A 27,285-nucleotide genomic window follows, 5' to 3' on the forward strand; every position below is an offset into this window, starting at 1 on the left:
TTCAAAGACACATGCCCAGTGCGCCAATATCACAGCCCGATATAAGCAGATCCTTCCAGCCATGCACGTGAGGCCGGCCGCCAAAAGTGGCGAGCGAATGAACCAACAAGAGATAATCAAACGAGCATCCATCCCGCTCCGTCGGAAATGCGAGCAGACGCATTCAATCGCCGACGTCAGAGCGCGAGCCCGCTGCCATCCCCCGTCCACCGGTACAGCGCCAGCACCTCGCGCCGCCGCTGCTGCTGCTCGCCGAAGTCCTCCAGGCACCGCCCCCGCACTTGCGCGAGCGCCGACCGCATGACTTTGCGGAAATTGCGCTGCCAACCATCAGCTTCGTGTCTACGAATCATGCTGGAGCCTGCAAATCTTACCTGATACTCGGTGTTGAGCGTAACCACGCACGCCTCGTGCGCACGCACAATGGTCTCGCACGCCTTGACCACGCTGGGGCTGGCCTCGCCCTGCAGCTTGTCTGCGATGAGCAGCAGCAGGAACGAGCCCTGCAGCAGGTACATCCCGAAGAAGAAGGGCATGAAGCTCAAGTCCGGATCGTGTTCCAGGATGTTGCTGAGCGCCTCTGCCGCCGACACCGCGTGCCCCGTCGCCGTCACAAACGACTGCGACGAGATCCATAGGTCGTTGTCGTCCAGGAGCGAAATCGGGTCCCACTTGCCGTTGACCAGGACGTGCAGCGTGTGCATCAGATGCGTGGCATACGCCACCACGATCCTGGTCTGGATGATTGATTCCGTGATCCGCGAGCCTGATGAATTGACCGAATGCGCCGACGGAGTGCCTGCATCGCGGTTGCCATTTTCCGCTCCATTTGCCCCGTCGTTGTCGTTGCCAGACGGGAGGTTGCTTGTAAAGCGCTTCTCGAAATCCTCTAGGCTCCTTCCGTAGGCCTCCAGCTGTTGGGAAAGCTCCGAAGCGTAGTGATTCCACTCGTCGCCGTCTCGGAAGCGGCTACCGAACCTTGGGTGGTTCCGAGCGTGGTTGAGGTCGACAATTGCACCTAGAATGGTCATCAACGGCGTGAAGTATCCGAAAATCGAGTGTCCGGTGACTTCGAAAGATGGGCCTCTGCGCCGGTAGTAAGGAGACGACGAGTCTGAATACTGGTCCGAGTTGCCCGTGTAGTAGTCCCCTGCCTGCCACTTCGACTCTTCGACCGGTTGAAGCAGCTCTTCGCACTCGACGTCGAGCAGGAACAGTGGTCGATTGTAACACAGCGCCAAGTGGCGGTCCATGGTGTAGAGGAGCCACCATATCCTCCTTCTTTCTTCTCGCTCTTCCTCCGACACCGTTCCCGGCGTATGCACCTGCCCGTTGATACCGTGATTCATCCCGTTCATGTCAACGTCCATGTCGACCTCCCCCTCAGCATCGGCATCCTCCCCTGTCTCCCGTCCGGGCGCTGGAGGGCTGGGCGGGAGTTCCCTGTTCAGCTTCATTTCCCTTGCCAAGGACCACGCAGCGTTCCACCATCGCAAGCTTGCAGCCTTGTACTCACTGGCAGACACAACAACAGCCAGATGCATGTACGTTACGATGTCGTCCAGCGCTGCTGCCGACCCGGGAGTTCCGCCCTCAGTCTCAGCTAGTCGCCCAGATATCGGATTGGCTACTCCGAAGCCGCCAAGAGCGACGCCGTTGATGACCGTGTTGGCGGCAAAGTTCGGTGAGGCATGGTTGCTCGCGTCCGGGGTATGGATGAGCGGTTTCAACAAGCTGATGGTCAGCTCGAGCAGCCTCTGGCATACCTTGCCACGGGTCGAAGGGGGCGATGTGAGGAAGGCCGATTCGTGCGTCTGGGCCCCTATCCAGAGCATGCTTGCCAGGAGAGCCGGGCTGCACACTCGAGGATTGTTTTGCCGCAGGAAAGATCGTTTCCGGAACACGTAGCCAAGCACGTAAGGTGATACGGGTTGCATGAAAGCGGAGCTAGCGCTTTGGAAGTACAGCTCCAGGAGGTCGCAGGCGAGGTAGACTGGAATGATTCCCTGGAGGTATGGCAATAGCGGCTTCAAAACGGGATATCGGAGTGTTTGGGAGTTGGCCATGTGCTGCTGCGAATACAAAGCCGCGGACGGCGACGGAAGGGAGAGCCATCCGGGGGAGCCAGCAACAGGTGAGTTGCCGAGAAACCCAGCAAGCGGGCTCTCCCCCGGTGGTATACGAAACCCGTTTTGCTGTGCGTGCTGGCTTTGAGGGCTGAGCATGGTGTAAGAGCTGTCGCCATAGGCTTGCATGCCGTTGGTGGCGAGGAGCGAATGGTGCATGACGGCCCCGCCATTCTGGAGAATCATGTTCCCGTTCACAGCGCCAGGAGATCCGACGGCTCGCTGATAGTCGTCCATGGAGCCGTAGTCTGACATGTTCATCATGTGAAGGTTGCGATCGTGGACTCCGTTGGTGGACAGACGTGGCGTTGCGAGACCAGTCACCAGACCGTCGGCAGGCCCGGCGATCTGATGATGTCCACCGTGCTCCGAGATGTCACCCACGGAACCATACCTGCCTACGTGGTGCATGTCGTAATGTGCTGCGCCGTTCATTTCGTTATGGCTCCCGATGCTGGCGGATCGCTGTGCTCCATTACTAGGCGGTGGAAGGTCAGGTCCTAGGGGTTTTTGCTGGCCCTCCCGCTCATGGGTCTGGCCAGGGCTGTTGCCATGCTGCTCTTCACTGGGATAGCCGTTCGTCGACGAAGGACTCGTGTTGCCGCCGTCAGCAGCAGCGGCGGCGGCAGCAGCCTGCTGTGCCGCTATTTCCTTGCGGGAAGCCTTGCCTCTTTTCTTACGTTCCCGCATGTACTCGCAGGTCAACCCGAATTCTTGCGGCGGTCAGCATCACTATTTGAGTTCAGGGCCGTCGAACACCCACCGATACAGTGTGCGCATGGGGTTTTCCCGTCGCATTTCGTTCTCAGCTGGTTACATTGGTCGCAGGCTCTGCTGATTCGCCTTCTGACCGGCGCACTCGAGTGCCGGCCAGTCCGGTCGGGCACCATGCTTGACTTGTGGTCCCGCGAGCCAGCCGAGGCCGGCAGGTTGACATATGGGTGATGTCTCTGCTTGCCAAAAGTTTTTCCGTCTAGCACATGATGTGGCGCGTGTGGGTAGTGCTGCAGCGCGTACTGCGAACTCTGGGCGAGGGCGTCCAGGCCGGCAGTGGAGATGCGCTGCGAAGGCAGGTCTTGCTCATGGTTTAAGAGGCTCGAGGACGGCAGCTGATTGAAGGCCGATATAGTGTACTGGTGGAGGCCGGTGGAAAGCATGTCGGAGCCGGGCAGCGCTCGGGACAAAGGGGGCCGAGAACGCGAGGTCGAGTGGGCGGAGAAGAGAGGGAAAATTCGCGTCTGGCGCGCGCAGCAGAGATCGGAGGCGCTGGGGTGGAGGAAACAAACATGCGAGGAGCGGCTAGCAGATCACTTGAGACTAAGGGACTCTATATGGCGGGTTTTGCGGTGTGCCTAGGTACCATATACCTGGACAAACGCGGAGTGCGCGGGGTATAGCTCAGGGAACTCGAGCAGAAGGCCCCGTGCGCTAGGACCGCGCCCTCCTCCGCCTTGGAGGCGACGCTTGGCTCCGTTGGGTGGCCATCGCCGGCGTTGCAGTCCCATGTGCCGGGGGACTAGCTGCAGCCCGCATCATAATCAAGGGACGGGCGGAGCATGGGCTGCCGTAAACGAGATGGAGTGGCAGATGGCAGGAGGCCCAGGATCGCCAGCACCTCACGCTTGTCAGACGTCCGCCCGGCCACTAAGAAACGGAACCTGGGGAAGCCAATAAACGGATATTGGCTGATCGAGCAGCCCCCGCGAGCGACACTGCCGTTTCAGTGCCGGGGGAGCTCCCGGAAATGCTGCCGCCGAGCGCGGAGGCGCAGAGGCTGCCCGCCGGGCGCCGCCGCCCACAGCGACCCCAGGTGGCCCGTGGTGGGACCGGTGGTGGTAGTGTCGTGTGGCGCCCCGGGTGCGCAGCATGCAAGAATCTGGGCAGCCTCGTGCCGTGCTGTCATCGTGTAGCATCAGAAGAAGTGCCGAACCCCCCGGCATGCCTCCTCGGCTGGCGGCTCTGTCGACCTCGGGCCCGAGGGCCGCGAGCCTTGAGCTGAACTGTGAGCTTTTCTAGAACCGGGCGTCGTCGAGCCACCCTTGAAACAGGGCCACGCCGGCGATCAAGCCTCTTGCATAACGTTGCGGCCACAGCCTTGGCCGGGTGGTGCAATGCGTGGCTGCGACGGAGGCCATGTGAGTGAGCTGCATACAGAAGGTCGTTGTGCGAGGGCTCCCTGCTGATGGCGGGCCATGGCGGGCTGTGATTCGGCCGCCAGCAAAATCGCGCTCATTACTCGCTGCAGGTAGTCGAAATAACGTCTGCTCGGGGCGGCCCAGGCCTGGAGCCACCGCCCACTTGGACGACTGCCGCCTCCTGCATGACAGCCAGCACTCCAGACCCGGCGGATCGATGTGATCAGGGAAAGGCCTGCAACGAAGCCCTCCCGCTCCTTCTATCCGAGCAACCAACAAATTTCCATCAGGCACCGCCCGCTGACAAGCATTGCACGAGTCTGGCGTCAAATTTGGGATCGGAGCGGCCTTCCAGCGTGCCTGCACTTCGCCCAAGTCTCGTGGCCATGCAGGAACAAGCTTGCAGCGGAGCAATTTCTCCGGCGGATCTGCGAGATGGCCGAGTGGACGCTGCTGGAGAGCTCCGGCGAGCGGTGTAAGGCGGTGCTAATGGCACTAGGAGCGACGCGTGAAATTCTTGCGGAGCTTCCTACGACAGGCGGTAGGCACGAAGTCGGGGCCGAGGCCTGGCCAGCGGGCAGTGGCCATTCGCTCAGAGTCGGGATACGCTGTCCGGGCCTTTCGTCGAAAAGTTGTTAGGAGAGAGAAACCAAACTCAAGTGGGCTACGGGGCCGGGACTCCGTGGGGACGCTGAACCTGGAGCCGCAGCGATCCCGGCGGTCATACCTCGTCTGCCTCATCGGGGCCGTGTCAGTCGATCCGCCGGCACAGCAAGACGCTGGGCAGCCCGCGCGCCCGTCCTAGCCCGCCGCGACTGCGCATGCGAACCGGAATCTTCACCAGAAAGACGTGCAGCTGCATAAGCGGGTCGCGCAAGCGAGCTGGGGTGCAGCTGGAGCGCGGGGAGCAGCCGCTCATCGCGGCTCCCCCCAGCCCCAGCGAGCCCGTTGCGCTGAGGGCGGCGACGTTTGCCTTGGCCGAGAGCTGCCTGGGCATCGTCAAGGTGTCAACAACGGTCGGTCTGGGAGCCGGCGGAGGGATGAAACACCAACATGCCGCCGCAAAACGCCAACACGAGGGCTTCTAGCCCTTGGGCAGACCCGGCACAGACCGGCAGTGCTGTGCAACACCGCGGCCAGCGCGGCTGGTGATGTTGCAGTGTGCCATGATGTCAGTCGAGTCCCAGGCTGTTGATGCATAAACATCTGGTTTCATGCGCGGCCTCCCTCACAAGCAGACAGATGCGCTGCGACAGTAACCGGAGCCACAGATCCGATCGGACGGCACCGGAAGGCTTCATGGATGCCCGCGGTCGGTCCCATGCCGGACCCGCCAACTTCATTTCCACGTCGTTTCGATTCCATGGAGAGCAATTTTGCGCGCAGCTGAGATGATGTGCCGCTCAGGGTGCAACGTGGGAGAAGGTTAGTTCCGGGACGGACTGCTGGGCGAATGCCAGCGACGATCCCGCAGGCCTGCCTGGCCGTAGGGCAGCAGCCGCCAGTTGTCTCGGAGCATACTGAAGTAAGTGGAAATGAGGCGAGTTAAAGGTCAAATGCCGGTCGGCAACTGTTCGTCCGCGCGAACGGGCACTTCGAGCCAGCGGCCCTGCTGCGATGCGTCGAATAATGGCGATGATGTGTTGACAAGTTGCGACGCGTCTGCTGAGGCTCGGCGCGCTATGGGCGGGCTGCCGACGCGCCTGGGCGGGCAAGATTCCGCCTATCTTATCGGCTGAGCCCTGCAACTGCCCCGCGGTCGGACGTCAGCGGCGACTTGTCCAGTGGGCTGCCTTACCATTGCGTTCCACTTCCATTCACGCCGGCGCTGCTGCTTTTTCACCTCCACCCCTCCATCCTCACCCAGTGCCATCTGCAGTGCGCCATGTCTGTCGAGACCATCACCACCATCTCGCCCACCACCAACAAGCCCGTTGTCGTGCGCAATGGCTTGTCCGACATTGACCTGCAGCGTCTCCCCGCCAATGCGGTAGATGCCTTCAATGCCTTCCGCAAGACCTCTCTGGACGAGCGCAAGGCATTCGTCAAGAAAGCCATGGACAACCTCGAAGCTCGTACCGACCAGGTCGCCAAGGAAATCACCGAGCAGATGGGTCGTCCCATTGCCTACACGGCGAAGGAGGTTTCGACGGCCGTGATGCGTGGCCGCTACCTCCTCAAGGTTGCCGACGAGGCCTTGGCCGCTACCGACGGCGAGCCTGAGAAGGGCTTCAAGCGCTACATTAAGAAGGTCCCCGTCGGGCCCGTTTTGATCCTGTTTCCGTGGAACGTAAGTTGTCTCTCCGCCAGCGCCACTCCCGATGTCGTGCATGGCTAACGCCGCATTGTGAGACAGTACCCCTACCTTACCCTCATTAACTCGGTTGTTCCTGCAATCCTCGCCGGCAACTCCGTTATCCTGAAGCCGTCCCCGCAGACGCCCACCAGTGCAGAGCACCTGCAGCAGGTTTTCGTTGACGCCGGCCTGCCTGCGAACGTCATCCAATACTTTCACTGTGGCTCGTACACCCAGATCGAGACGCTCGTTAGGAATCCTGCGATCCAGTTGGTGTGTTTCACCGGCTCAGTTGCCGGGGGTCTAGCGGTTCAACGTGCCGCTGGTGATAGGATCGATGTGCGCGTTGGTCTAGAGCTAGGTGGCAAGGACCCTGCCTACATTCGGCCTGATGTGGACCTCAAGTGGGCTGCCGAGGAAATCGTCGATGGCGCAATCTTCAACTCTGGTCAGAGTTGCTGCAGCATTGAGCGAGTCTACGTGCAGGAGAGCGTCCACGACGAGTTCGTGGCGGCCGTCCAAGATGTTCTCAAGGGTTACAAGCTGGGCGATCCCTTTGACGCAAAGACTCACATTGGCCCAGTAGTGTCCAAGAGGTCTGCGGAAACCATCCGCTCTCACGTCAAGGATGCTTTGGAAAAGGGCGCAAAGGACGCCACTCCTGACAATGAAACCTTCAAGAACCCGCCTGCCGACGGCAACTTTGTTGCACCTACACTTCTCACCAACGTTGACCACAAGATGACGGTCATCACCGAGGAGACGTTCGGGCCGGTCATTCCTGTGGTCAAGGTGAAGGACGACAATGAGGCGATCCGGCTGATGAACGACAGCCAGTTCGGCCTCACCGCTAGTATCTGGACCAAGGACGTGGAGAAGGGACACACGCTAGCAGACGATGTGGAGGCAGGAACCGTGTTCGTGAACCGTTGCGACTATCCCGCGCCGGTGAGTCCCTTTATGCACAATCCACAAGTGTTTCACGAACTGACCACGATCACAGGACCTTGCATGGGTGGGCTGGAAGGAGTCGGGCAAAGGACAGACGCTCAGTAAATTCGGCTTTGACCAGTTCGTCAAGCTCAAGAGCTACCATGTGAAGGACTACCCCAAATAGAGCAGTGTAGGCTAAACCGGTTAAATTCAGCCCTGTGGGCAGGGTCCGCTTCTTCAATCCCTTTCCCTGGCGAACCTGACGATCACTGTTTCATAAGTGGCTTGCTGCTAACGCCCACCTGCAAAGCAAGCAAGGCCCGTTGCTGCTGCGGAAACGCGTGCTCACATGACCAGCCGTCGACCACCCCCTTCGACCGCCAGCGGCACGATGGAATTGGCCCGCCGCCCGCGCCCAGCGCCAAGTGATAAGCGTACGACAGCTAAGACGGGCATCATTGCTAGATATATGACTGGGCTACGCGTCTGCTGCACGCGTTTGGCGGCCTCCCTGTGGAATGCGCCCGCACATGCAAGGAATGGTTACACTGCGAGGAACCTCTCCATCCACGACACGAGCAGCTCGAACACGGCCGACACTCCAACGGTGCTCAGGAGGCGCCAGTCACACTCCGCCGTTCTGAGAATGCGCACTGCCAGAGCCAACGGACCAGGCCCTTGCCAGTGTTTGCCCACTGCCTACTGAGACAGCAAACGATGTCACCATACCGGGTGATCTGTGCGAGCATTCCTCGCCAGCTCACAGTACAGCTTTGTCCTCGAGGGACGAAGAATGCCTAGCCCAAGCTCCTCGCAGAGCGACTATGACACGCAAGGAATGGAGCGGCTGCCGCGTGGCGACTCATCTCGACGGGAATCCATAATTTCGACCGAGATGTTCCTGATTATAACATCAGCCTGGTGTCGCTGCCCAAAGGCCCTCTCCGCCTTCATCGACGCCACCATCTCTATCCACCGCCTCGTCTGTGTCAGACGCGTCCCCTCCTTTTCCGTGTAATTCGTGTGCTCCATCTAGCGTGTTCAGTCGGTTCTGTAGCTTCTATTCTATCCTCATGCGCGATACCCTTCTCTGAGAAAGGCGGGATTCCGACCTTGCAACATCATCACGGCAATAGTCTTCGCCTCCGCCATTCAAATATCTATCTTGACGCCTTCGGAGCAGTTGCCCGTCTCGGCCATGGCCTCTCCCAACAGCCAACGGACGAAGCTTGCAATAGTCAAGGACTTCTTGGCGCCCGTCTTCTCCTGCTGCGGTGCCCGCAAGAAACCTGTGCAGCCTATCGAGATTGTACGTATGCAATGTGACAGACAACGAGACTGCCCAATTGCTAACTGTGGCAAACAGCATCCACCAAAGGATTTCCGCCGGATGGAAATCAGATTTGACGGGTTGACTCCTGAGCAGTAAGTGCTTTTCACTCGAATAACAAGAAAGAATGCTGACACGACATCCGTTTGACAGAGAGGCCTTCCTCCGCGAAAAAGCCTTCCTCGACACCCTCCCGCCCACGCCTCCCCTCCCGATCCTCTCGCCGTCGGCCCCGGGCACCGCAACGCCACCCACACCCACCTCCACCACCACCAACCCGTTCTTCACGCACAGCAACGTTTCCTGCTACTTCAACCAACCGCACCACCACCACGCCCAAAAACACCACCACCACCACGACCTGAAACACAACGACATCCCCACGACCCACAAACCCACCAACAACAACACCTACAGCTCCTGCTCCGCGCCCCACCTCTTCTCCACCACCACCACCACCACCACCGGGGGACAACAACAACAACACCACCAATACACCTACCCACCCTACTCGGTCCCGCACCTACCCGGCGCCGCCGCCGCCCAAGCCGCAACTGCCAATATCAACACCAGCCCGTCACGGCGGCAGTCGCGCCGCTTCAGCGCCATCAACATCCTGCGCGGCAGCTGGAACAACTCGCACCCGGTGTCGGCCGAGGAAGCCGCCATGACGGAGAGCAGCAGGGGCAGCAGCACGCACCACCTTTCCGCCAGCGCCGCCGCCGCGTCCGCCACTACGCCGACAACGCCTTCGCCGCAGTATCATCGCAGGGTGAGGAAGCTGAGGGCGCTGTCGGGTGTTGTTGGTGGTGGTGCTACAGCCGGTGCGGGTGCGGGTGCGGGTGCTGGTGCTGGTGCTGCCTTGTCGGAAGTGGATATGGAGGATAGGAGGAGGGGGAAGTGGGGGTTCGTGGGGCAGGGGTTGGAGTGGGAGAAGGGCGGCGGCGGCGGGTTTTGTGGCGGGGATGGTGAGATGCGGGGCGCGAGCGGCGGGAGTGGCGGCGGTAGGGGAGCGAGAGGAGGAGGAGGAAGAGGACTGTGTGAAGCGAAAAGCTTGGAGAGCTTGGGGAGGGATTCCGAGGTCACGTTGGGTGGGTCCGGGTGCGGTTGTGACAGCAGCACTAAAGAATGAGATGGGGCTGCAGGGGAGGAGGTTTGTTGGAGGTTTGCAGAGGAACGGCGGCTGTGAAAGGCGGTGCTTGGTCACTTTTTGCTTCTTTCGTCTGGACGATACTCATCTTTAATGCTTGATGGTTTGGTGTTGCGTGGAAGACGAGTGGGGAAGTGGGGGGAATACCAAGTTGAAAGCGCCCTCTCTGGGGCTACGGCTGCGACAGACTGCTGTCGATTTTTTATTTTTTTCAAAGTTCAGAGAAGGATACCACTCAGTCGTTAAATCGCGGTCTATTTTTTACTTTTTCTGTCTACGTTAGATGGTGGTTGGAAACTTGTCATCTCCTCATCACTGAAACAATTAGGAATGAAATTTGATACAGATGTCTTACAAAACACTTCCATTGCAGTACAAAATAAAGTAAGCCACCTGACGAGCAGAACACCTCATTGTACATCTGAACTCGACCCGCTGTGCACGTACTTCTCTCTACTGAATATGGCCCGCCAAACTCATTAGCGAATTTCTTCCAAGCGGCAGCCATCGACCGTCAAAACACTCAAGAATGCCATCCCGCTTGGATGAGCCCTAAACGTCTAAGATGGCGTGACGAAGACAGAGGAGAGAGTGAAAGAGACACCAGGGCGTGGAGCCCCACGACAGCATTCACAAACGCTGTAGCTGCTACCTTCCATCCATGGGAGAGGAAGAGGAAAAACGTTGTCACATTCCCGACGCGCTGGATCACCGTCGTACCGGTCAAAGCGGCTCAAAAAATGCATACACTTGCACCTGGATCGCTTTGAGGTGTTGGGTAGATCCAATTTTCCCGCACCTTTGTTGCGACGCTGGAAAAATGTAGGTAGGAAAGGTTTGCGGCTTCGGAGAAGTATCCGCCAGTAAGATTGAGAATTTCTTCGGCCAAGCAGACGCCAGGCATGACTGGGATGAAAGGTTGGGGATTGGCCGAGTGATGAGCTTGTGCGGCCCGCCACTTTCGTAAATACTTGCACGGTGCTCTTTGAGACGGAGAACCCCGCAAGAAATTGGACGGTCATTACAATCAACATCTGAATCCTGACAACGTTGCTCTCTTTCCCGTTCCCATTGCATCGGCTGCTAGCAGCGTTAGGATCCCGCGCGGCCCATCATTCCAATATAGTTGGCCGCGCGTTACCGAGGGGTTTTCAGAATGAGGGGGTTAAGCGGATGCCACGATCTCTCTTAGTGGCGGTTACACGTATGATGTTGAGTCCTCGGACTAAATTCCGGATTGCACGTATAAACACGGAATTGTTCTCCATCCTCATAACAGCCTCTCCTCACTCGTGTTTGCCACCTCCGTCCTTTCAACCACGTTCAAGTACCCCGAGGAGTCCGCTCTCCTCGCATCTACCCTCTCAGTCTCCGTATCCTCCTGCAGCCCGCTCAAGCCCCGACTCTTCGCACCAACGCCCGCACCCTCTTCCATCTCAATTACTTCCGCAACGCTCGCAATCCTCCCACTCCCCCCTTCCGCCGTACTCACAGGCCCCACCACCGTCCCCCCCTTCTTCCTCGACGGCGCTCCAGAGTCCCTACTCCCCCACTTGCTCTCCGCCCTCCTACTCCGCACAAACGCCCGCAAACTCGGCAAACACACAGCCAACAAACTCGCCACGATCTCGACGAGCGCCCACACGTCGATCGTGTGGGTGATATTCGCCTTCGGCACGTGCTGCACCAGCTCCAACGTGACGAACCTCGCCAACGCGGCCGTGATGCTCAGCGCCGCCATGGCGAGCACGAACGCCAGGCCGCTGAGCTCGGACTTGGTGAAGGACACGCCGCCGACCGACAGCGACAGCGGCGGCAGCGACGACGATCCGTCGGGGTGGTAGTAGCTGCCGGCGGTGCTGCCGCTGCTACCGATGCTCATGCTGCCGCCGTGGTGGTGGTCGCGACGCAGCAGCGACGCGAGGGCGAAGAGCGGGATGCACAGGATGGCGAGGTCGGTGGCGACGTTGGCCGCGGTCGAGACGGTGACGCTCGATATGTCGTGCACGGCGCTGCACAGCTCGCCGTCGATGTTCCAGTTGCTGGACACCGGCTTGCACCAGCGCGTGAGCAGCGCCATGTGCAGGGCGAAGGTGCCGGTGGCGAAGAGGGTCGCGCACGCGAGCGTGACGCGCGCCCAGCGGCCCTGCAGGCGCAGCAGGCTGGCGTAGAAGGCGAGGAGCGCGAATTTGGCCGACCACAGGGCAATGTAGATGAAGAAGAGGGAGATCCAGGAGACGTAGAGGAGGTGCGCGGCGAGGGGCCGGGGGACGCCGTAGTAGAGGGAGGATGGGGGCTGGTGGATGTAGTGTTGTCGTAGACTGTTTTTCCAGGTGTTGATGCTGATGAGCACGATGCCGGAAAGCCAGGAGAGGAGGATGAGGGCATCGGAGAGGTTTCGGGTGAAGGGTTGAGGTTGTAGCTGGCGTTGGCGTTGGCGGCGGCGGAGGTGAAATCGAAGGAGAATGGGGATGAGAGCAAGGGTCATGCCGGTCCAATCAATGGCGATGAACGCAGCTGGCGAGGTGTGAGCTTGGACTCCGAGATAATAGAACTTGAATGCATACGTAGAGGAAGGTCAATGTCGTGGTAGGTCATAATGAAAGTGTAAGGCGTAAATATTTCAATACGGCGGGTTGCTCCACGGTCAAAATCCAAAGTTAATGGGGGTATCACAAAAAAGCAGTCGCTAAACACGCTAAACGCAGGATAAAAAGAGGGGGTTTGGAAGAAGCATCGGTGTTGTATAGTCTGTGGAGGTTGGCCACGACAGCAGTTATAATGCGATGCTAGCCAGCCACAGGCACGACGTGAAGGACGCGTCCAGGCCTCGTAGGGCTGTGTCCTTTGAATGGGGTCCGAACAGTGAACTGCAAGTCAGCAACACCATTTCAGATATGGCACTTGCCTGTGGGTGTAAATCTCCCAATCGAGAAGCGGGGTTGGTAGCAATTGCATGGGGGCTGACTGCGTGCGCTGTCAGCAGCTGGGGTCTAAAAATAGACAACCGCCGTTAATTCATCTTCTGCCAATGGTCAGTTGCGATTGGCTAGCCTTGCAGGACGTTGAGCTGCGGTTTTATATCAAGAGCCGAATGTACATGTTTGCGTATAAGCTACCAATCCAGGTTTGGCGGTAGTTGCCGTGCGAAACGTGGAACAGCCTGCATAATGAGCTTGTCGATGAATCGAGGCGCTTAGTCTTTTCGCTGATAGGCCTGTGGTATTGATGATTGACAGATATATAGTCTTCTCATCTGCCACACACCCACTTCAAGACCACAGTCTTAGGAACCTTTGTTAGTCCACACCAGAGTGAATTCCAGTAGGATCAGACTGGCGACGGGCTTGGGGTAATGTCGCCGTCTTTTGGAACACACTTTATTTGCATGACTGAAAAGGGGGTTGGGGCCCGTTGGCAAGCACTTCTTGCAGGTCAACTCGGTATCCGCCTCTCCCTTCAGCTCCGGCAAGACGCAGTCATGCCTGGGCTAACTCGAATCCTTTCGGACTTGAGTTTGGTGCTAGGGGCCCATTTGTGAGAATCATGAGCAAGTATCTCCAGATGATGTAGGTAGTGACGCGGAGGCTGAGATTTGTCATCGCGAGCAGCGGATGATGCGCTGGACAGGCTTGAATGGCGAATTAGTAAAATCAGCACACTCGCCCAATAGGCGGAGCGGGCTAGGAGGCGGAGAGGTGGTGTGGTGCTTGGGTCGGGGTTCGGAGAAGGGGAAGGCGACTGAAGGCGAGCGCGACCGGACCAGTCGAGAGCCGATGCAGCGGGAGACGCGCATTGCCGTTTCGGGAGATGGAGGAGCGTGCAAGCTGGGAACTGTGAGATCGATCAAGTGCCACGAGGAAGCTGCGGGGCCGAGGACGGTGCCAACCTGGGTGAGATGGGGTTAAGCCGTCGGCTATTGGTGCTGCACGTGCACAGAGCTGGGGTACTGTGTAGTCAGTGAAGACGGGTGACGGGTGACGGGCTGCGAGAGAGCCGTGGAGCGGCGCGGGGCCACGGCTGGCTGAATGATACTCCGTAACGGCCACTAGTTCTGGCGCTCCAACGGGACGTTTCCTGTTCCGACGTGTAGCCTCGCCACAAACAGCGCCCGCTGCGAGATGAGGAAAAGGCCCGATCGGATGCCGCGTGGGATCGCCCAGTGCTGGAGGCCGCACGCAGATCTCCATGATTCTTCGCCGGCAAGCAGCTGACAGTTGCACGGCATGGCGCGAGCGAGGCCGGCGCTTTGCCCTCATCCTGCACGCCTCACGCCTCTCGGGAGACCCACCCGGAACAAGCTGCGTGGCTGCTCCTTTTGCACTTGCAGTCCCGGCGGCGCGGTAGCGGTGCAGAGCATGCGCACCGCTCGGCACCATGCACCATTCTGCACCTGCCTGCCGTCGCTAGAAAGACGAGGGGCTTCCTTCCTATCTTCTGCCCACCACCAATTGCTCCTCGCACAATCCACCCACCATGTCCTCGCCCGCCGCGCCCCAGCACCCGCCCGCCGACCAGCCCGCCGCTGCCGGCCCGGCTCCCGATCTTGTCATCGAGGCCGACACGCACAGTGAGACCGACTCCGCGCTGGGAGACGATGCGTATGTGCTGCCTCGCCTCGTTGTGCTCCCTCTGACCAGTTCGCTGTAGCGAGAGTTACACCACCTCGCTGAGGTCCAGCATCTTCAACTACACCTTCGAGAATGGCCGCCGCTACCACGCCTATGGCGAGAAATACTTCCTGCCCAATGACGAAGCCGAGATGGACCGCCTGGACCTGTTCCACCACATCCTTACCATGAGGTGCGGCGGAGAGCTGCACCTGGCCCCCATCGCCGAGAACCCCCAGAGGATCCTCGACATCGGCACCGGCACCGGCATCTGGGCCATTGAGATGGCCGACGAGTACCCTTCGGCCGACGTCCTGGGCACTGACCTGTCGCCCATCCAGCCCGCCATGCTTCCGCCTAACTGCAAGTTCGAGATCGACGACTGCGAGCAGGACTGGCTCTACAGCACCAAGTTCGACTACATCCATGCCCGCTACCTCGCTGGCACCATCAAAGACTGGCCCAGGCTCGTCCAGCAAGCATACCGCTTCCTCAAGCCTGGCGGTTGGATCGAGCTTCAGGACTTCACCATGAAGTTCTACACCACCAACGGCGAGTTCAAGCCCGGCTGTCCTCTGGACAAGTGGTGTGATGGCGTTATCGAGGGTGTCAAGGCATGGGGCAGGGAACCCGAGCCCGGTCCGCTGCTCGAAGGCTGGGTCAAGGATGCTGGCTTCACCAACATCACCCACAAGCTGCTTCCTCTGCCTGTCGGCACCTGGCCCAAGGATCGGAAGATGAAAGAGATCGGTGCCCTTGATCTGGTGCAGTTCAAGGAGGGCCTGGAGAGCGCCGCTATGCGCGTTTTCACCGCCCAGGGCTGGCAGCCCGAGGAGGTCCAGGTCTTCCTCGCCGACGTCCGGAAAGACTTGAACAATCCGAAGCTGCAGGCACAGCATAACTTGTGAGTCTATGCCCCTGGCTAACTCCCAGAACATGCTAACCATGAATCGCCTCTGAACAGCCACGTCGTTTATGCCCAGAAGCCTCTCGATGCGCAATAGACTAGCGAGTAATGAACCTCATTGCATCTAGGCGGCGCATGTCACAGCGTTCTTTCATGTCGTCCCAAAGGCGGTGGACGACTGATTATTGGTTCAAATAGCGGATATACCCAATACGACTTCTTCCAAAATTTCGCGCAGCCATCACTCGAACCATGCCCTGAAGGATTATTGGCACTAACGACTTAGTCTGAATCAACGCCTGGACCTCCTGTGAAGTATTTCAGCCATAAAATACTGGTTGAGCTTCTGGCGCGCCCCTTAGACATTATCGTTCGCCTATCTCCTCAATCAGCGGGTTCCACCGGCACATCCACCGACACCATAGCAGGCTACAGAGGATTTGGGTCCTCAAGATAATGTGATTTTTGTATGGCAGCAGGAAGTGCCTGGAGTCTACCAACACTAATTTAGCTGATCCACACCACGCAGAATACTTCAATGTTTGGCAACAACGTCTTTTCTTGTAGTGGTAAGGATGGCTGCAGACCAAGATTGAGGGCAGGTTGTGGTGCCACCTGAACACGACGGGAGCATGAAACCCGGAGCATCTCCTTTCTTGTACAAGCCAGAGATTCGGCAATACCGGTTCAAAGCCAAGAGCGGCGCTTGGTCGAAATCAACGTCTCGCGTCGAAAGTTGATCATCTCACGCCACGGGTTCCTGGATTCTGCACCAATCATGTGCCGTGCGCTCGGCAGTTGGCGCGAGTGTGGAGAACCCCGCACGTGGGCACCCCGATCTCGCAGGGACCCTGCGGCTGAAAAGGAACATCGGACAGGGTTTGGACGGCTGAACCTTCTTTTGCTATCTGCAGTCTGCAGTCTGCCTTTGTGCCACCCGAGTCTCGGTCGTTCGTTCTTCCTAGCATTCTTATATTCGACCATTGGGCGGGCACCACTCATCAACTATTATACACCCTATAATTGCTGTCCGCACCTATAGCTGTTGGCGCTCTTCTGTTGCCTCACACTCCCTTTATTCACCGCTCGGCCGCTTTCACAACTGCCGACCTCGGTACCCGAACCACAAGTATGGGCCCAGTGGTCAGTCGCGGTGGATCTAAACCTAAACCCTGCCAGCTTCGGAGCTCCCTCCTTTCTCTATTCCTTGATGAGTTTTCTATCTACACTCTACCTCTACCTTTCCTCTACAAGTCTCTTGACAGCAACACATGATGCCGTCCTTTGTCACACCCCCGAAATCCCAACCCACGATCCTCATCGCAGGCGCCGGGATCGGAGGACTGACGACGGCGCTGCACCTGCACGCGGCCGGCTACACCGATGTGCACATCTTCGAGGCGTCGTCGACGCTGTCAGCGCTGGGCGTGGGCATCAACGTGCAGCCGTCGGCGGCATTGATCCTGCGCAACCTGGGCCTGCAGCCCGCGCTCAACGGCACCGCCATCCGCACCGCCGAGCTCAACTTCTACAACCGCCACGGCGACGCCATCCTGTCTGAGCCGCGCGGCGTCGACGCCGGCTACACTGTGCCACAGTACAGCGTGCACCGCGGCGAGTTCCAGATGCTGCTGCTGGACGCCGTCAAGGAGCGCGTCGGCGCCGACCGGATCCACCTCAACCACGCCCTGGCCGCCTTCACCCAGGACGAGGCCGCGGGCACCGTGACGGCCACCTTTGTCCAACGCTCTCGCAACACATCCTCCTCGTCCGCAGCCGAAGCTCCTACTACCACGCCGACGGAGCCCACGCCCGCCGCGATCCCGTCCAAGACCGGCGCCCTCCTCATCGCCTGCGACGGCATCAACAGCACCGCCCGCCGCCAACTGTACCCGGACGAAGGCCCGCCGCACTTCTCGGGCCGCATGCTCTGGCGCGGCTGCCTCTCGCTCGACCAGCCGTACCTGACGGGCCGCTCCATGGTGTGGGCCGGCCACGCCGACCAAAAGTTCATCGCGTACCCCATCAGCTCGCGCACGCCGTCGCTGGTCAACTGGATCGCCGAGCTGCGCGTGCGGCCCGCGTCGGACCCGGACACGACGCCGCCCGCGCAGGCCAACTGGAACGCGGCGGTGCCGAAATCGCGCTTCGCCGCGCCCTTCGACTCGTGGACGTGCGGCGGCCTGCGCGTCCGCGACCTCATCGACGCCGCCGACACCGTCTACGAGTTCCCCATGTGCGACCGCACGCCCGTCGACCGCTGGAGCTTCGGCCGCGTCACCCTGCTCGGCGACGCCGCACACGCCATGTACCCCATCGGCAGCAACGGCGCCACGCAGGCCATCATCGACGCCGAGACGCTCGCGGCGTGCCTCGTCGATGTTGCCGAGGGATCAGACGACGACATCGTCGCCGCGCTGCAGCGCTACGAGCGGCTGCGCCTGCCGCCCACCCGCAAGATCGTCTACGCGAACCGCGCCAACGGGCCCGACCACGTGCTGCAGCTGGCCGAGGAGCGCGCCCCCGACGGCTTCCGCGACGTGTATGATGTTATCCCCAAGGAGGAGCTGGAGGCGATTGGCAGCACGTACAAGGAGCTCGCCGGCTTCGATATGGTGAATGTCAATCGCAAGGCGAGGGAGACGGAGGGCGTGGCCGAGAGGTTGGGGTTGAAGAGTCCGAAGGGGTGGGCGTGAGGACGGGAGGGAATGAGGACCGGCGGGCGATGGTGGGGCTGGGTGATGGAGGCGAGTGAGAGGACGACGAGGGGGATGACGATAAGGGGGATGAAGAAACAAAGAAATGGCCGAATTGGCTGGAGTTGGAGAAGGGTTTTGGCTGTGATGACGCGTTTATGATTGATGAAGTTGGAGGTTGAAATATTGGAAAAGGGTCATGGCCGGGAAAAGTCACTCTTAAAGTGTACATACATGTGTGAAAAAGTGTCTGGATGAGAAGTCTTAGCTATAAGACCTCTTCAAGTGGAATCCAGGGGTAGTATGGTTTATTCCTGAGAACGGCAAGTTCTGCTGTTCACTTCTTAGCATTGCAACAAGTGAAGTTGTTGAAGCTTCTTATCTGGGTGCTCTTGTTTGTTGATTTGCGGTGCATTCATGTCCAGATGGACGCTTCAACTGCCCACACTTTCTATTACCATTCTTTGCGCGAACCGGCCAAGTAAGACACACATGTGTACTGTAAATGGCCTCGGTCTTGGTAAGACGAGAGTATACTTAGAAGATTTGGGCGTCATGGCAATTCTGATGGCAAATCTCACAACGGACCGCTATCATACAAGCAAAGCCATCTTTTCTATCATGTCTAGCGAATCCCCCTAGCTCCCTATAACTTGCCGACCACACCTAACATGCTGAAGCCTAAGCAAACAACCCTTCCAACCTCGCATCCGCCTCACTCAACTTCTTCGTGTCTGCCTCCCACTCCACGCCTTCTACGCCATCAACAGCCCGTCTCAACAAGTCCAACGCCTTCCGCAACTCCGCCTTCAGTTCCGCAAACCCATCCTTCTCTTCGCCCTCCCCAGCAAGCCTGACCCAGCACACCGACAACCCCTTCAAAACGTCGGCTCTCCAAGCCTCCATGCGCATCCATGAATTCAGTATCAGGACCTGCATTGTCCGAGCCGCCTGGATCGGCAATGGCGGATAAGCAGGGCCGAGCGGCTCGGATAGTGTGTTTGACAGAAGCGGGACGATGTTCTTGAGATGCTTGACAGAATGCATACCAAGCTCGTTAATAATGGAGGCGAGGTGTGTGAATAAACATTGTGCGATGCGGACGTGTTCGCCAGCGTGAGCATGAGCGAACAGAATCCCCTCCCAGATCAGCTCGTCCAATGATTTCGCACGCTCGTGGGATGCCTCGGAGAGAGGATCAACAGGCGAGGAGACGGGGTGACACGTTCTAGCGAGAGAAATGAGGGCAGGATAGGCAGCATTGAGTAGAGTGATGGACTCGGTTTCAGGTGTGAGCGAGGGGAGGTAGGTGAGACACGGGAAGAGAGTGTCCTTGAATTCTTTAGCAAGGCCAGTCCGTTTGAGTAGCGAAGGTGGTGTGATTTCCAGTAGTAGTCTAAGCAAGTCACAGCCCTTCGCTTTGAACTTTGGATCCGAGTCGTCGAGCAGAGCAAGAACGGGCGGAACAACCAATGGCCAGATTTTCTCGATTCCATCCGAGTCTGCGGTGAGGAGAACCCAGCGTAACAGTTCCAACGCATAGCCTTCCTTTTCGCCCTTCCAAGGTTTCGATTCAGACTCATCCTCGGTAAATAGACGAGCCGCCCGAGGACCGGGAGACTGGATGCTCTTACGACCTTGAGCGGTCACCGCGGGATTTTGAGTCTTCGCGAAAAGCGGACGGATTGTAAGCCGGAGGAAGTGTGATGCGAGATGGGAAGTCAGCTCACCCTTCTTCTTACCAGCCTGCTGCTTGCCAGAGCTACTCTCCTCAGTCTGGCGATGAATTCGCACTTCTTCGATAGCACTGGCCGAATCGGTAACTCCGGGGTTGCGCAGTTGCCATGCCATGACCACCTCGAGAGCAGACTTCATCCAAGGACCAGGCGGTGTCTCCAGCGCCTTAGCAAGAGCTTTTCCGTCCAACAGAGGCTTGAGGGCGTAAGCCTCCGTGAGGTTCAGCTTTTGAATATGCTCAAACCATTTGCTGTAAGACCGAAGAATTTCTGCAATGAACGTCAGCTACACATTACATGAAACGGCCGACATATGCAACTCACCTTGTTCTCCTTCAGGAAGGTTCAAGACCTCGTACAAGAGCACAAATAGAGCCTGGTTTCTCCAACTTGGGCCCCACTTGCGAATAGCCATGCCGACAGTGTCGGGTGCAGTAGCGTCGTCACTCTCAGACTTCTTATGCGGCTGGTGCTGTTGGACATTGAACTTGTCCTTGAGCCCACGGATCTCCTCGAGGTTCCTCACTGACGCCGTCATAACATCGCAGACCTTATTCGGAGCCTTGATGCCCTCTCTTGCAACAGAGCAAGCTACTGGAGGAGGGGCTTTCGTGCCTGGCTTCAGTGGTTGCGGCTCTGGTGCATCAGCCCACGGAACGATCGCTGAGATGAGCCACGACAGGTATGAATCCTCTGCATCACGGATCGTCATAGACCGAACAGTCGTTGATGTAGATTCCTGAGACTGCAGTATCCTGGAAAGACACTGATACGTGACAGGCCAGTTGGCAGGAGGAGTGAAGTTATGGTCTTTGGTGGGGTCCGAGAACACCGTCGTGTAGAGGCCGAGACGGTCGATGTACTGGATAGTTCCCAGAGGATCGGGTCCTGCAAGTAGGCTTAGTATACGATCTAGGTGATTTGTCGATGAGCGTACCTTTGAGCGCCTTTTCCAACTCTACTCCCACTCTTTCACGGCTGATCTTGATATGGAGGGCCTTCTTGATGTCTTCATTGCCCATGAATTCCTCTACGGAAGGTTCGATGCTGTATCCCAACCTGCTAGCAAAACGAATCAAGCGTAGTACACGGAGGGGATCATCTTTGAAGGTCTGGTAAGGTTCGAGTGGCGTGCGGATGATGCGCAGCTCCATGTCTTCGAAACCCTTGCCAGTGAAGTCTTCAACCTCCGAGGTGTTCAGATTGTAGAACATGGCATTGACGGTGGCATCGCGGCGGAGGGCATCTTCTTCAGGTGTGCCGAATTCCATCTGTGGATTCCGGCTGTCGTCACTATACGTCTCCTTGCGTAGATTGACTAGGTCAATGTCAAGTCCCAGAATTCTGGTCGTCACGGTTTCAAGATGCTTTGACTTCTCCGGGTTGGCTTCGATCTTATGGAGCCCGCCAACTTGCTTGTTCTTTGCAGAGGTGCCAGCCTTGTCTGACGAGGCCACACCTTCAAGACCGTACTTCTCTGGGTTACCCGGGATTTCCAAGTACTCCTTTAGACGCAACCCGAATTGGTAGCCAGTCATCTTGTTGATTGCGACGTCGATATCATGGCTTTCCACGCCAAGAAGCTTGTCTCTCACCCAGCCGCCGGTGAAGCGAAGCACGAGTTTGGCATTCGCCAGGTCTTCGGAAAGCTGAACGTGTGACTCATCGGAGGTGGGAGGAGGGTTGTTGTCAATGTATTCAGCAACATCAAGCAGCAGCCTGCGTAATGTCTGTTCCACTTCGGTAAGCTCCAGCGTGCGGGAGCTGGCGGCCTGGGTAGTCATGTTTCTTCCTCGGCAGGCCGAAGCGAGGGCGGCGGACTCGAGTTTGCGTCTTTTCGAGCTGCGCTCTTCTGGGTGCGGCGAGGCAGAGGGGGACCGCAAGGACATGCAGCGAAGAGGCTGCTGCAAGCCACGTGCAGAGAGTCGGTATGCAGATGACTGGATGAGAGAAATTCGGGGCCTGGGCTTAATGCTGCCGGAGAGGAGGAAGCCGAAGCGGGAGAGACGCCGCGCAATCATCCATGTGACGGCGGGCGGGACGGACAGAACAATAGAGGCGAGAGGACAAAAGGCCGGGTTGATGCGGCTCTGCGCTTTGGCGGAAGGTGCAGGTTGCAGCGTTTGGCAGCCGCGACAATACAGACAATGGAGCTGACGTATTTAGTTGCCGCGGGTTTTCGCGCAGATCGGCAGGCACATCCCTGCTCCGCGCACCTGCTCTGCTGGCCAAGCCACGCTTCTATCGCAACCCACACCCTCACACTCCGCCTGCCAAACCCTCCGCGCCGATCCTCCACGCCCGCGACGCGTCCAAGCTCTCTCCTCGCGGAACCGCTCCGTCCTGGTCAATCCATGCCCTGTTCCGCCCACGCTGCGAGGCCACCAACCCCCACCCGGCCTGCACAACGCTCCCATGACGCCTTCACGAGATGATGGGCCGCTGCATTCTCCCAACTCCAGCATAGATTCCGGCCGCACCAATGCACTGCCCAAGCGCACATCGTCGCCCGCGCCGTCCATAGCCTCCTCCATATCCAGCCTGCCCAACCGCCGCTCTACTGCCACTCTCTCCTCCGTCTTTGCCTCTACGTCGACCCTGCGACCCAACACCCCGGGTTCCGGCACTTCCACTCCGCATGCTCCTATAATCGCCGGCTCTGTCTTCTCGCCGCCCCCGCGCACAAGCACCGCCTCGCCAGTCCTCTCCGCCCCCGGCTCTAGCGACGAGATCCGTGACATCATCCTCCGCTCTTTCGTGCCGCACGTTGGCGTTGTCGCCTCGCCCGATACCGAAGAAATCTGCCGGGCAAAGGGATTTGCGGGAGGGTTTCTGGAGTTGGTACGGCCCTATGGCGACTGCGTCCAGGGAAAAGTCACCATCCGAGATAGCAACGGTGCGAGCAGGAGTTGGGACGATTTTGGGGTCCGTTTTACTGGCCTCAAGGATGGGCTCGGAGTCCGCCCACGGCGCAGCACCGAGGCTCGCCCGGGAAGCGCGAATGGTGATCCTCGAGGGGAGCCGTTCCCCTTCGTAAGAGTGGGAGGGGATGTTGGTCTCATAGAAGAGGCTGTGGAGCGGCATCTGTCGTTTGCAGAACTGCAGATGGGGGGCGCCGCGGACGATTACTTCAATTCTAAGAGGGCGAGCGCCGAGACGCCCGGCTCCTCGTCGCCTTTTTACCGGCTTTATTTGCGTCGATTGCTTTCTGGATTACCCATTTCTCCCCACGAGACTTTCTCCCACCCGGTGGCCTGCATCATAGCTATCAGCTCCCGCTGCCCGAATCCGATCGAGCAGCTGCGCCAGCTGTACCAAAGCACAAATAATGGGGACCACAGATTGCCGCAATGGGTTAATAACGACTATTTACGATATTACGTGCTGGTGCACGATGAAGATCATGACGACATTGGCAAGTCTACAGCGCTATATGAGCAGATGAAGCGGCACTTTGGTTTGCATTGCCATCTGTTACGACTCAGGAGTACCCAGTGCGTATCTTCCGATGACGATGCCCTTCGGCTTCCTATGAGCGATTGGCTTTCGGCTTCCGAAGAGCTGGCTGAAATTCAGAAGCGAGGTAAGCGTCGACCGTCTTGTTTCGAAAGGTCCATTTCTGACCATTCTTCTAGAAACCTCGGAGGATGTTGAAGACCCAACACCATGTTTGTTCGAGTCCGATGCTACCGCAATTCGTACGTTTGTTCGCGAGCTTGTCACTCAATCCATCGTCCCCACGATGGAAAGGTATGCCATGCAGTGGAACGAGCAGATTGCTTCCAAACGAAAAGGAATCAGCGGCCGCTTCATGTCTCTATCTAAACGCTGGACCGGGTTTGGGACCTCTTCAAGAAATTCGGGCATATCGCTTCAAGGCGGAGCAGGCAGTAATTACGACTCGCTTCAAGGCTTCTACAGGCCTGATGCACCAGAAGCTCTGATGCGGAAGCTGGCTGACTATGCCTTCATGCTCCGTGATTTTCGGCTGGCATCCAGCACCTACGAAATCCTTCGTTCCGACTTCAACAACGACAAGGCCTGGAAGTACTATGCAGGTGCAAACGAGATGACCGTCATAAGCACGTTGCTTGTGCCGCAGAGCATGTCCACAAAGACCCGCATAGAAAACATCGACCAAATGCTCGAGACTGCAAGCTACTCCTATCTCGCCCGCTGCGAAGCACCGTACAACGCACTTCGAGGCTTGGCCCTTAGCCTGGAACTCCTCAAGATGCGCGGCCACTCTGCTTGCGACGACGCTGCAAGATGGGCCGCTCGAGTCATCGAGACTCGCCTCGTCGGTGCAATCGGACACGCACTCTTCACCGAGCGCATCTCCGACTGCTACACCAGCATGCGAGGGGTGGGCAGCATGAGCTGGGGCATGCGACGTCGCAAAGCCGGCCTCTGGGCCGTGCTGGCGGCGGACTCTTGGATGAAGCTCGACAAGAGCGTGCAAGCCGAGAAGTGCCTCGACGCCGCCGCGACGCTCTACGGCCTGAATGACGACGTCGACGCCGAAGACGAGAAGGCGCTCCCCAAGACGGTCGAGTTCGCGGGCATGCGCGGCTTCATGGACGAGCTGCGCCAGGCCGTCGTGGCGAGCCGGCTCGCCTCGCGCGTCGGCTTCGCCGCGGGCGACGAAGGCGCGGAAGGCGCGGACGGCGGCGACCTGGCGGCACTCGGGACGGCGCAGGGAGCCGAGGCGGAGGGAGAAGGCGACGTCGAAGAGGTCGTCGAGGAGATCAGCGAGACGCTGGGCCAGGACAAGCGGAGCCACCGCAAGAGCCTGATCGGCGCCGTCGTGCCGCCGCTCGCAGGCGACAACACTCTCTCGCCGCTGAGGACACGCGACGAGGTCGATCCGATGGCGTTCCTGTCGCCGGACCAGCTGGACAAGGCGAAGGGTGCGGCGGCCGCGCAGGAAGAGCTGTTCGAGCAGGCGGAAGGCGGACGGGGGGCGGCGGGGGAGATGGTGCCGGTGGCGGAGGAGGATGAGGAGGAGGCCGGCGAAAAGAGCGCCGAGTAGTCATTGCACATTGATTGTTTTATACCTTCGCTTTGATTTTTCTCGGTAGCGGGGTAGAATGTTTTCTTCTTTGGGAGGGCTCGGTTTTGAGGAAGCCAATAATGCGTAGAACGACGGGGAGCAAAGCACGCTTTGCGTTGGGGTGTTGACGCATGTGAAGATGTGGCGTTCCTGTTCTTTTCTAGTCTGAGTGTGGGAGTGCTGAAGACTTTCTCCTTGGGCCCTTTCGTGGTAGATACCTTATACCTTCATTGGACAGAAGAATTTCAAGGCACGGCATTTACCCCTTTGATATTTCCCGAATAGCTTATCCTTTTGATTGAATTATGCTGCAATGCGCCTGGGAACGCCTGAGATGCACTGGTATGGAAACGATGAACAAGGTGTGATCTCCTGATAGCCTCAAAATCTTCCCTTCGCCTTCGCCAACGTCCAGTCCTTGTACGACCATTTCTCCGTGACAGTGGTCTTCGGCTGCTTGCGCTGGCTACCCTTCCGGGACTCGATCTTGCCGCGCAGGATCATGTTCCTATAACGGTCTTTGATGAGGTTGCCCTCGGGCTTGAGCAGCCGCAGGGAGTCCTGAAGCTCATCTGGGAGGACGACTTCGAGGGGAGCTTCGGGGACTCTGGAGGTTGTGTTAGAATGACTTCCAGGGAACAATGACAAAGAGGGGATGGAACGTACGGTGCCTTGCCAAACTTTCTTCTCCGGACGGTTTCCTCCTCATCCTCAGATGATTCATCGTCTTTCTTCAAGAGTGCCTGCTCCTTCTTCAGCTTCTCCTTCTCCTCAATTTCCTTGGCCAGCTGCTTGATTCGATCAGCTTGCTCTTGCTGCTTTTTCATCTGCGCCTCCCATTTGGCCTGCCTCTCAGCCTCCTTTCTGCGCTTTGCCTTGTTCCGCTGCTGCGGCGTCTTTCGCTCAGGTCTCTTCTGCTTCAAATAGCTGTCTTCGGCTTCGCTCTGAATGCCTTCCCATTCGCTTTCCCAGGCGCTCTCGTTCCCATCGCTTTCCGGGTCCGATTCGGCCGCAGCCGCAGCAGCGCGCTCCTCGCGTAACCTGTCCTCCTCCTCTTCCCGCAACCGCCTCTTTTCAGCCTCAACTTCCTTCTCGCCCTCACGCGCAAGCACGGCGTTCCACTCCTCAAACGTAGGGTTATAACTCTTGCCGGCCTCGGGCTTTTTCACCGCGGGGAACGGCTTCCCGCTCGCCGACAGCACGACGGGCGAGTGCTTCAGCGTCTCTGGCTCGCGGATGGGCTTCTTCTCCGGCAGGAACGAGAAACGCGGGTCCTGCTTCACGTCCTCCATCGCCCACGGATCGTGCGTCGCCGTGGCATCCGTCTGGACCACGTCCTTCTCGGTAGTGTCGCCACCATGCGCGATGCTCTTCAGTCGCTGCAGCTCCTTGTGCGAGACGTATTTGCCGACCTTGTGGCGCTTGCTGCTCGGCTCGATGATGCCATCGGTGATCTTGGACGAGCGTTTGCGCGAATCGACAGCGGGCACGGCGGAGCGCTGGGCGAGGATCTCGTCGGCCTTGAGTGGCTTGTGGTGCTTCGCAACTTCCTTCTTGATGTCGGCGGAACCGGCGATGTCGACGGCGAAGAGCTCGTCTGCGGCCTTGTCGGCAACGACACCTCTATTAAATGTGTTAGAAAGCCAGATCGAGCAATCGGTCCAAAGCTGACGCTGCAGCAATCAACGAGGCTCCATGAACGGGGGGTCGAGAATACAGTTCGGACGTTTTTGTAGCTTATGATTCACATGCTAACGTCCGGTGCTGTGCTTCGACACCCCATATAAGGGCTCTCCGTGGACTTGCGATGCTTCCCAAGGGACCGTGTAAGCTTGTGAGGCTCTTACCCATGGATGACTTCGTCGCGAATTCCTTCAAGTCCTGTCTGCACGTCGGAAACGTCGACATTCTTGCGCCAGGCCTTCTTGCCCTTGCGCGAGGGCTGCTTGCGCTGCTGAGGTGCTTCGGCGATCGTCGCCATAGTGGGTGTGCTGGAGCGTGACGAGTGCGGCGCCAAGGCAGAGTGCGTTGTTGGTTGTTAGGCGCAAATGCCGTGAGAGATCCCTCCAGTCTTGGTCAGGGCGCGCGCACTTTTTTTCCGGTCAGCCTCGTTCGTCCTTCCTCACCGCCCGTCGGCACTTATCGATAAGCGCTCTTGGCAGGGGGCCGCGATTGACCAAAGCTTACGGTATCTTCACAGCTCCAGATGGTTAGCCAATTACCCCTACGAAGCAATGCACGTCTCATCAAAAAGGTGACGGTACGAACAGAGAAACGTTGGCGGAGACAGAGGTCCTGTCTGGCGCCTCCTCT

The 27,285-nt window shown here is 58.5% G+C and overlaps 8 protein-coding genes across 8 annotated transcripts; 4 read left to right on the forward strand and 4 right to left on the reverse strand.

The window, feature by feature from the left end:
* Positions 1-176: 176 nt before the first annotated feature.
* SLS55_008577 (uncharacterized protein) lies at positions 177-2,537 on the reverse strand (the record flags this gene model as incomplete). Its single annotated transcript, XM_066779985.1, has 2 exons — positions 177-2,474; positions 2,529-2,537. The coding sequence occupies 2 exons, from the start codon at positions 2,535-2,537 to the stop codon at positions 177-179; spliced, it is 2,307 nt and encodes a 768-aa protein (XP_066629214.1).
* Positions 2,538-6,146: 3,609 nt separating this feature from the next.
* SLS55_008578 (uncharacterized protein) lies at positions 6,147-7,674 on the forward strand (the record flags this gene model as incomplete). The annotated part of the gene is made up of 3 exons (XM_066779986.1): positions 6,147-6,551; positions 6,618-7,505; positions 7,561-7,674. The coding sequence occupies 3 exons, from the start codon at positions 6,147-6,149 to the stop codon at positions 7,672-7,674; spliced, it is 1,407 nt and encodes a 468-aa protein (XP_066629215.1).
* A 3,566-nt stretch (positions 7,675-11,240) lies between these two features.
* On the reverse strand, positions 11,241-12,458 carry SLS55_008579 (uncharacterized protein; the record flags this gene model as incomplete). Its single annotated transcript, XM_066779987.1, has 1 exon — positions 11,241-12,458. One exon carries the CDS (start codon positions 12,456-12,458, stop codon positions 11,241-11,243), a length of 1,218 nt encoding a protein of 405 aa, XP_066629216.1.
* Positions 12,459-14,446: 1,988 nt separating this feature from the next.
* SLS55_008580 (uncharacterized protein) lies at positions 14,447-15,584 on the forward strand (the record flags this gene model as incomplete). Its single annotated transcript, XM_066779988.1, has 3 exons — positions 14,447-14,571; positions 14,621-15,484; positions 15,545-15,584. The coding sequence occupies 3 exons, from the start codon at positions 14,447-14,449 to the stop codon at positions 15,582-15,584; spliced, it is 1,029 nt and encodes a 342-aa protein (XP_066629217.1).
* Positions 15,585-16,761: 1,177 nt separating this feature from the next.
* SLS55_008581 (uncharacterized protein) lies at positions 16,762-18,183 on the forward strand (the record flags this gene model as incomplete). Its single annotated transcript, XM_066779989.1, has 1 exon — positions 16,762-18,183. The coding sequence occupies one exon, from the start codon at positions 16,762-16,764 to the stop codon at positions 18,181-18,183; it is 1,422 nt and encodes a 473-aa protein (XP_066629218.1).
* A 681-nt stretch (positions 18,184-18,864) lies between these two features.
* Positions 18,865-21,703, reverse strand: CCA1 (CCA tRNA nucleotidyltransferase, mitochondrial; the record flags this gene model as incomplete). The annotated part of the gene is made up of 3 exons (XM_066779990.1): positions 18,865-20,189; positions 20,244-20,807; positions 20,857-21,703. The coding sequence occupies 3 exons, from the start codon at positions 21,701-21,703 to the stop codon at positions 18,865-18,867; spliced, it is 2,736 nt and encodes a 911-aa protein (XP_066629219.1).
* Positions 21,704-23,269: 1,566 nt separating this feature from the next.
* Positions 23,270-24,951, forward strand: SLS55_008583 (uncharacterized protein; the record flags this gene model as incomplete). Its single annotated transcript, XM_066779991.1, has 3 exons — positions 23,270-23,273; positions 23,496-23,502; positions 23,670-24,951. The coding sequence occupies 3 exons, from the start codon at positions 23,270-23,272 to the stop codon at positions 24,949-24,951; spliced, it is 1,293 nt and encodes a 430-aa protein (XP_066629220.1).
* A 402-nt stretch (positions 24,952-25,353) lies between these two features.
* SLS55_008584 (uncharacterized protein) lies at positions 25,354-26,953 on the reverse strand (the record flags this gene model as incomplete). Its single annotated transcript, XM_066779992.1, has 3 exons — positions 25,354-25,579; positions 25,639-26,595; positions 26,820-26,953. The coding sequence occupies 3 exons, from the start codon at positions 26,951-26,953 to the stop codon at positions 25,354-25,356; spliced, it is 1,317 nt and encodes a 438-aa protein (XP_066629221.1).
* Between the last annotated feature and the right edge of the window lie 332 nt (positions 26,954-27,285).

The sequence above is a fragment of the Diplodia seriata genome (genome assembly GCF_021436955.1).
Source record: "Diplodia seriata strain FDS-637 chromosome Unknown scaffold_9, whole genome shotgun sequence".
NCBI classification, from domain to species: domain Eukaryota; kingdom Fungi; phylum Ascomycota; class Dothideomycetes; order Botryosphaeriales; family Botryosphaeriaceae; genus Diplodia; species Diplodia seriata.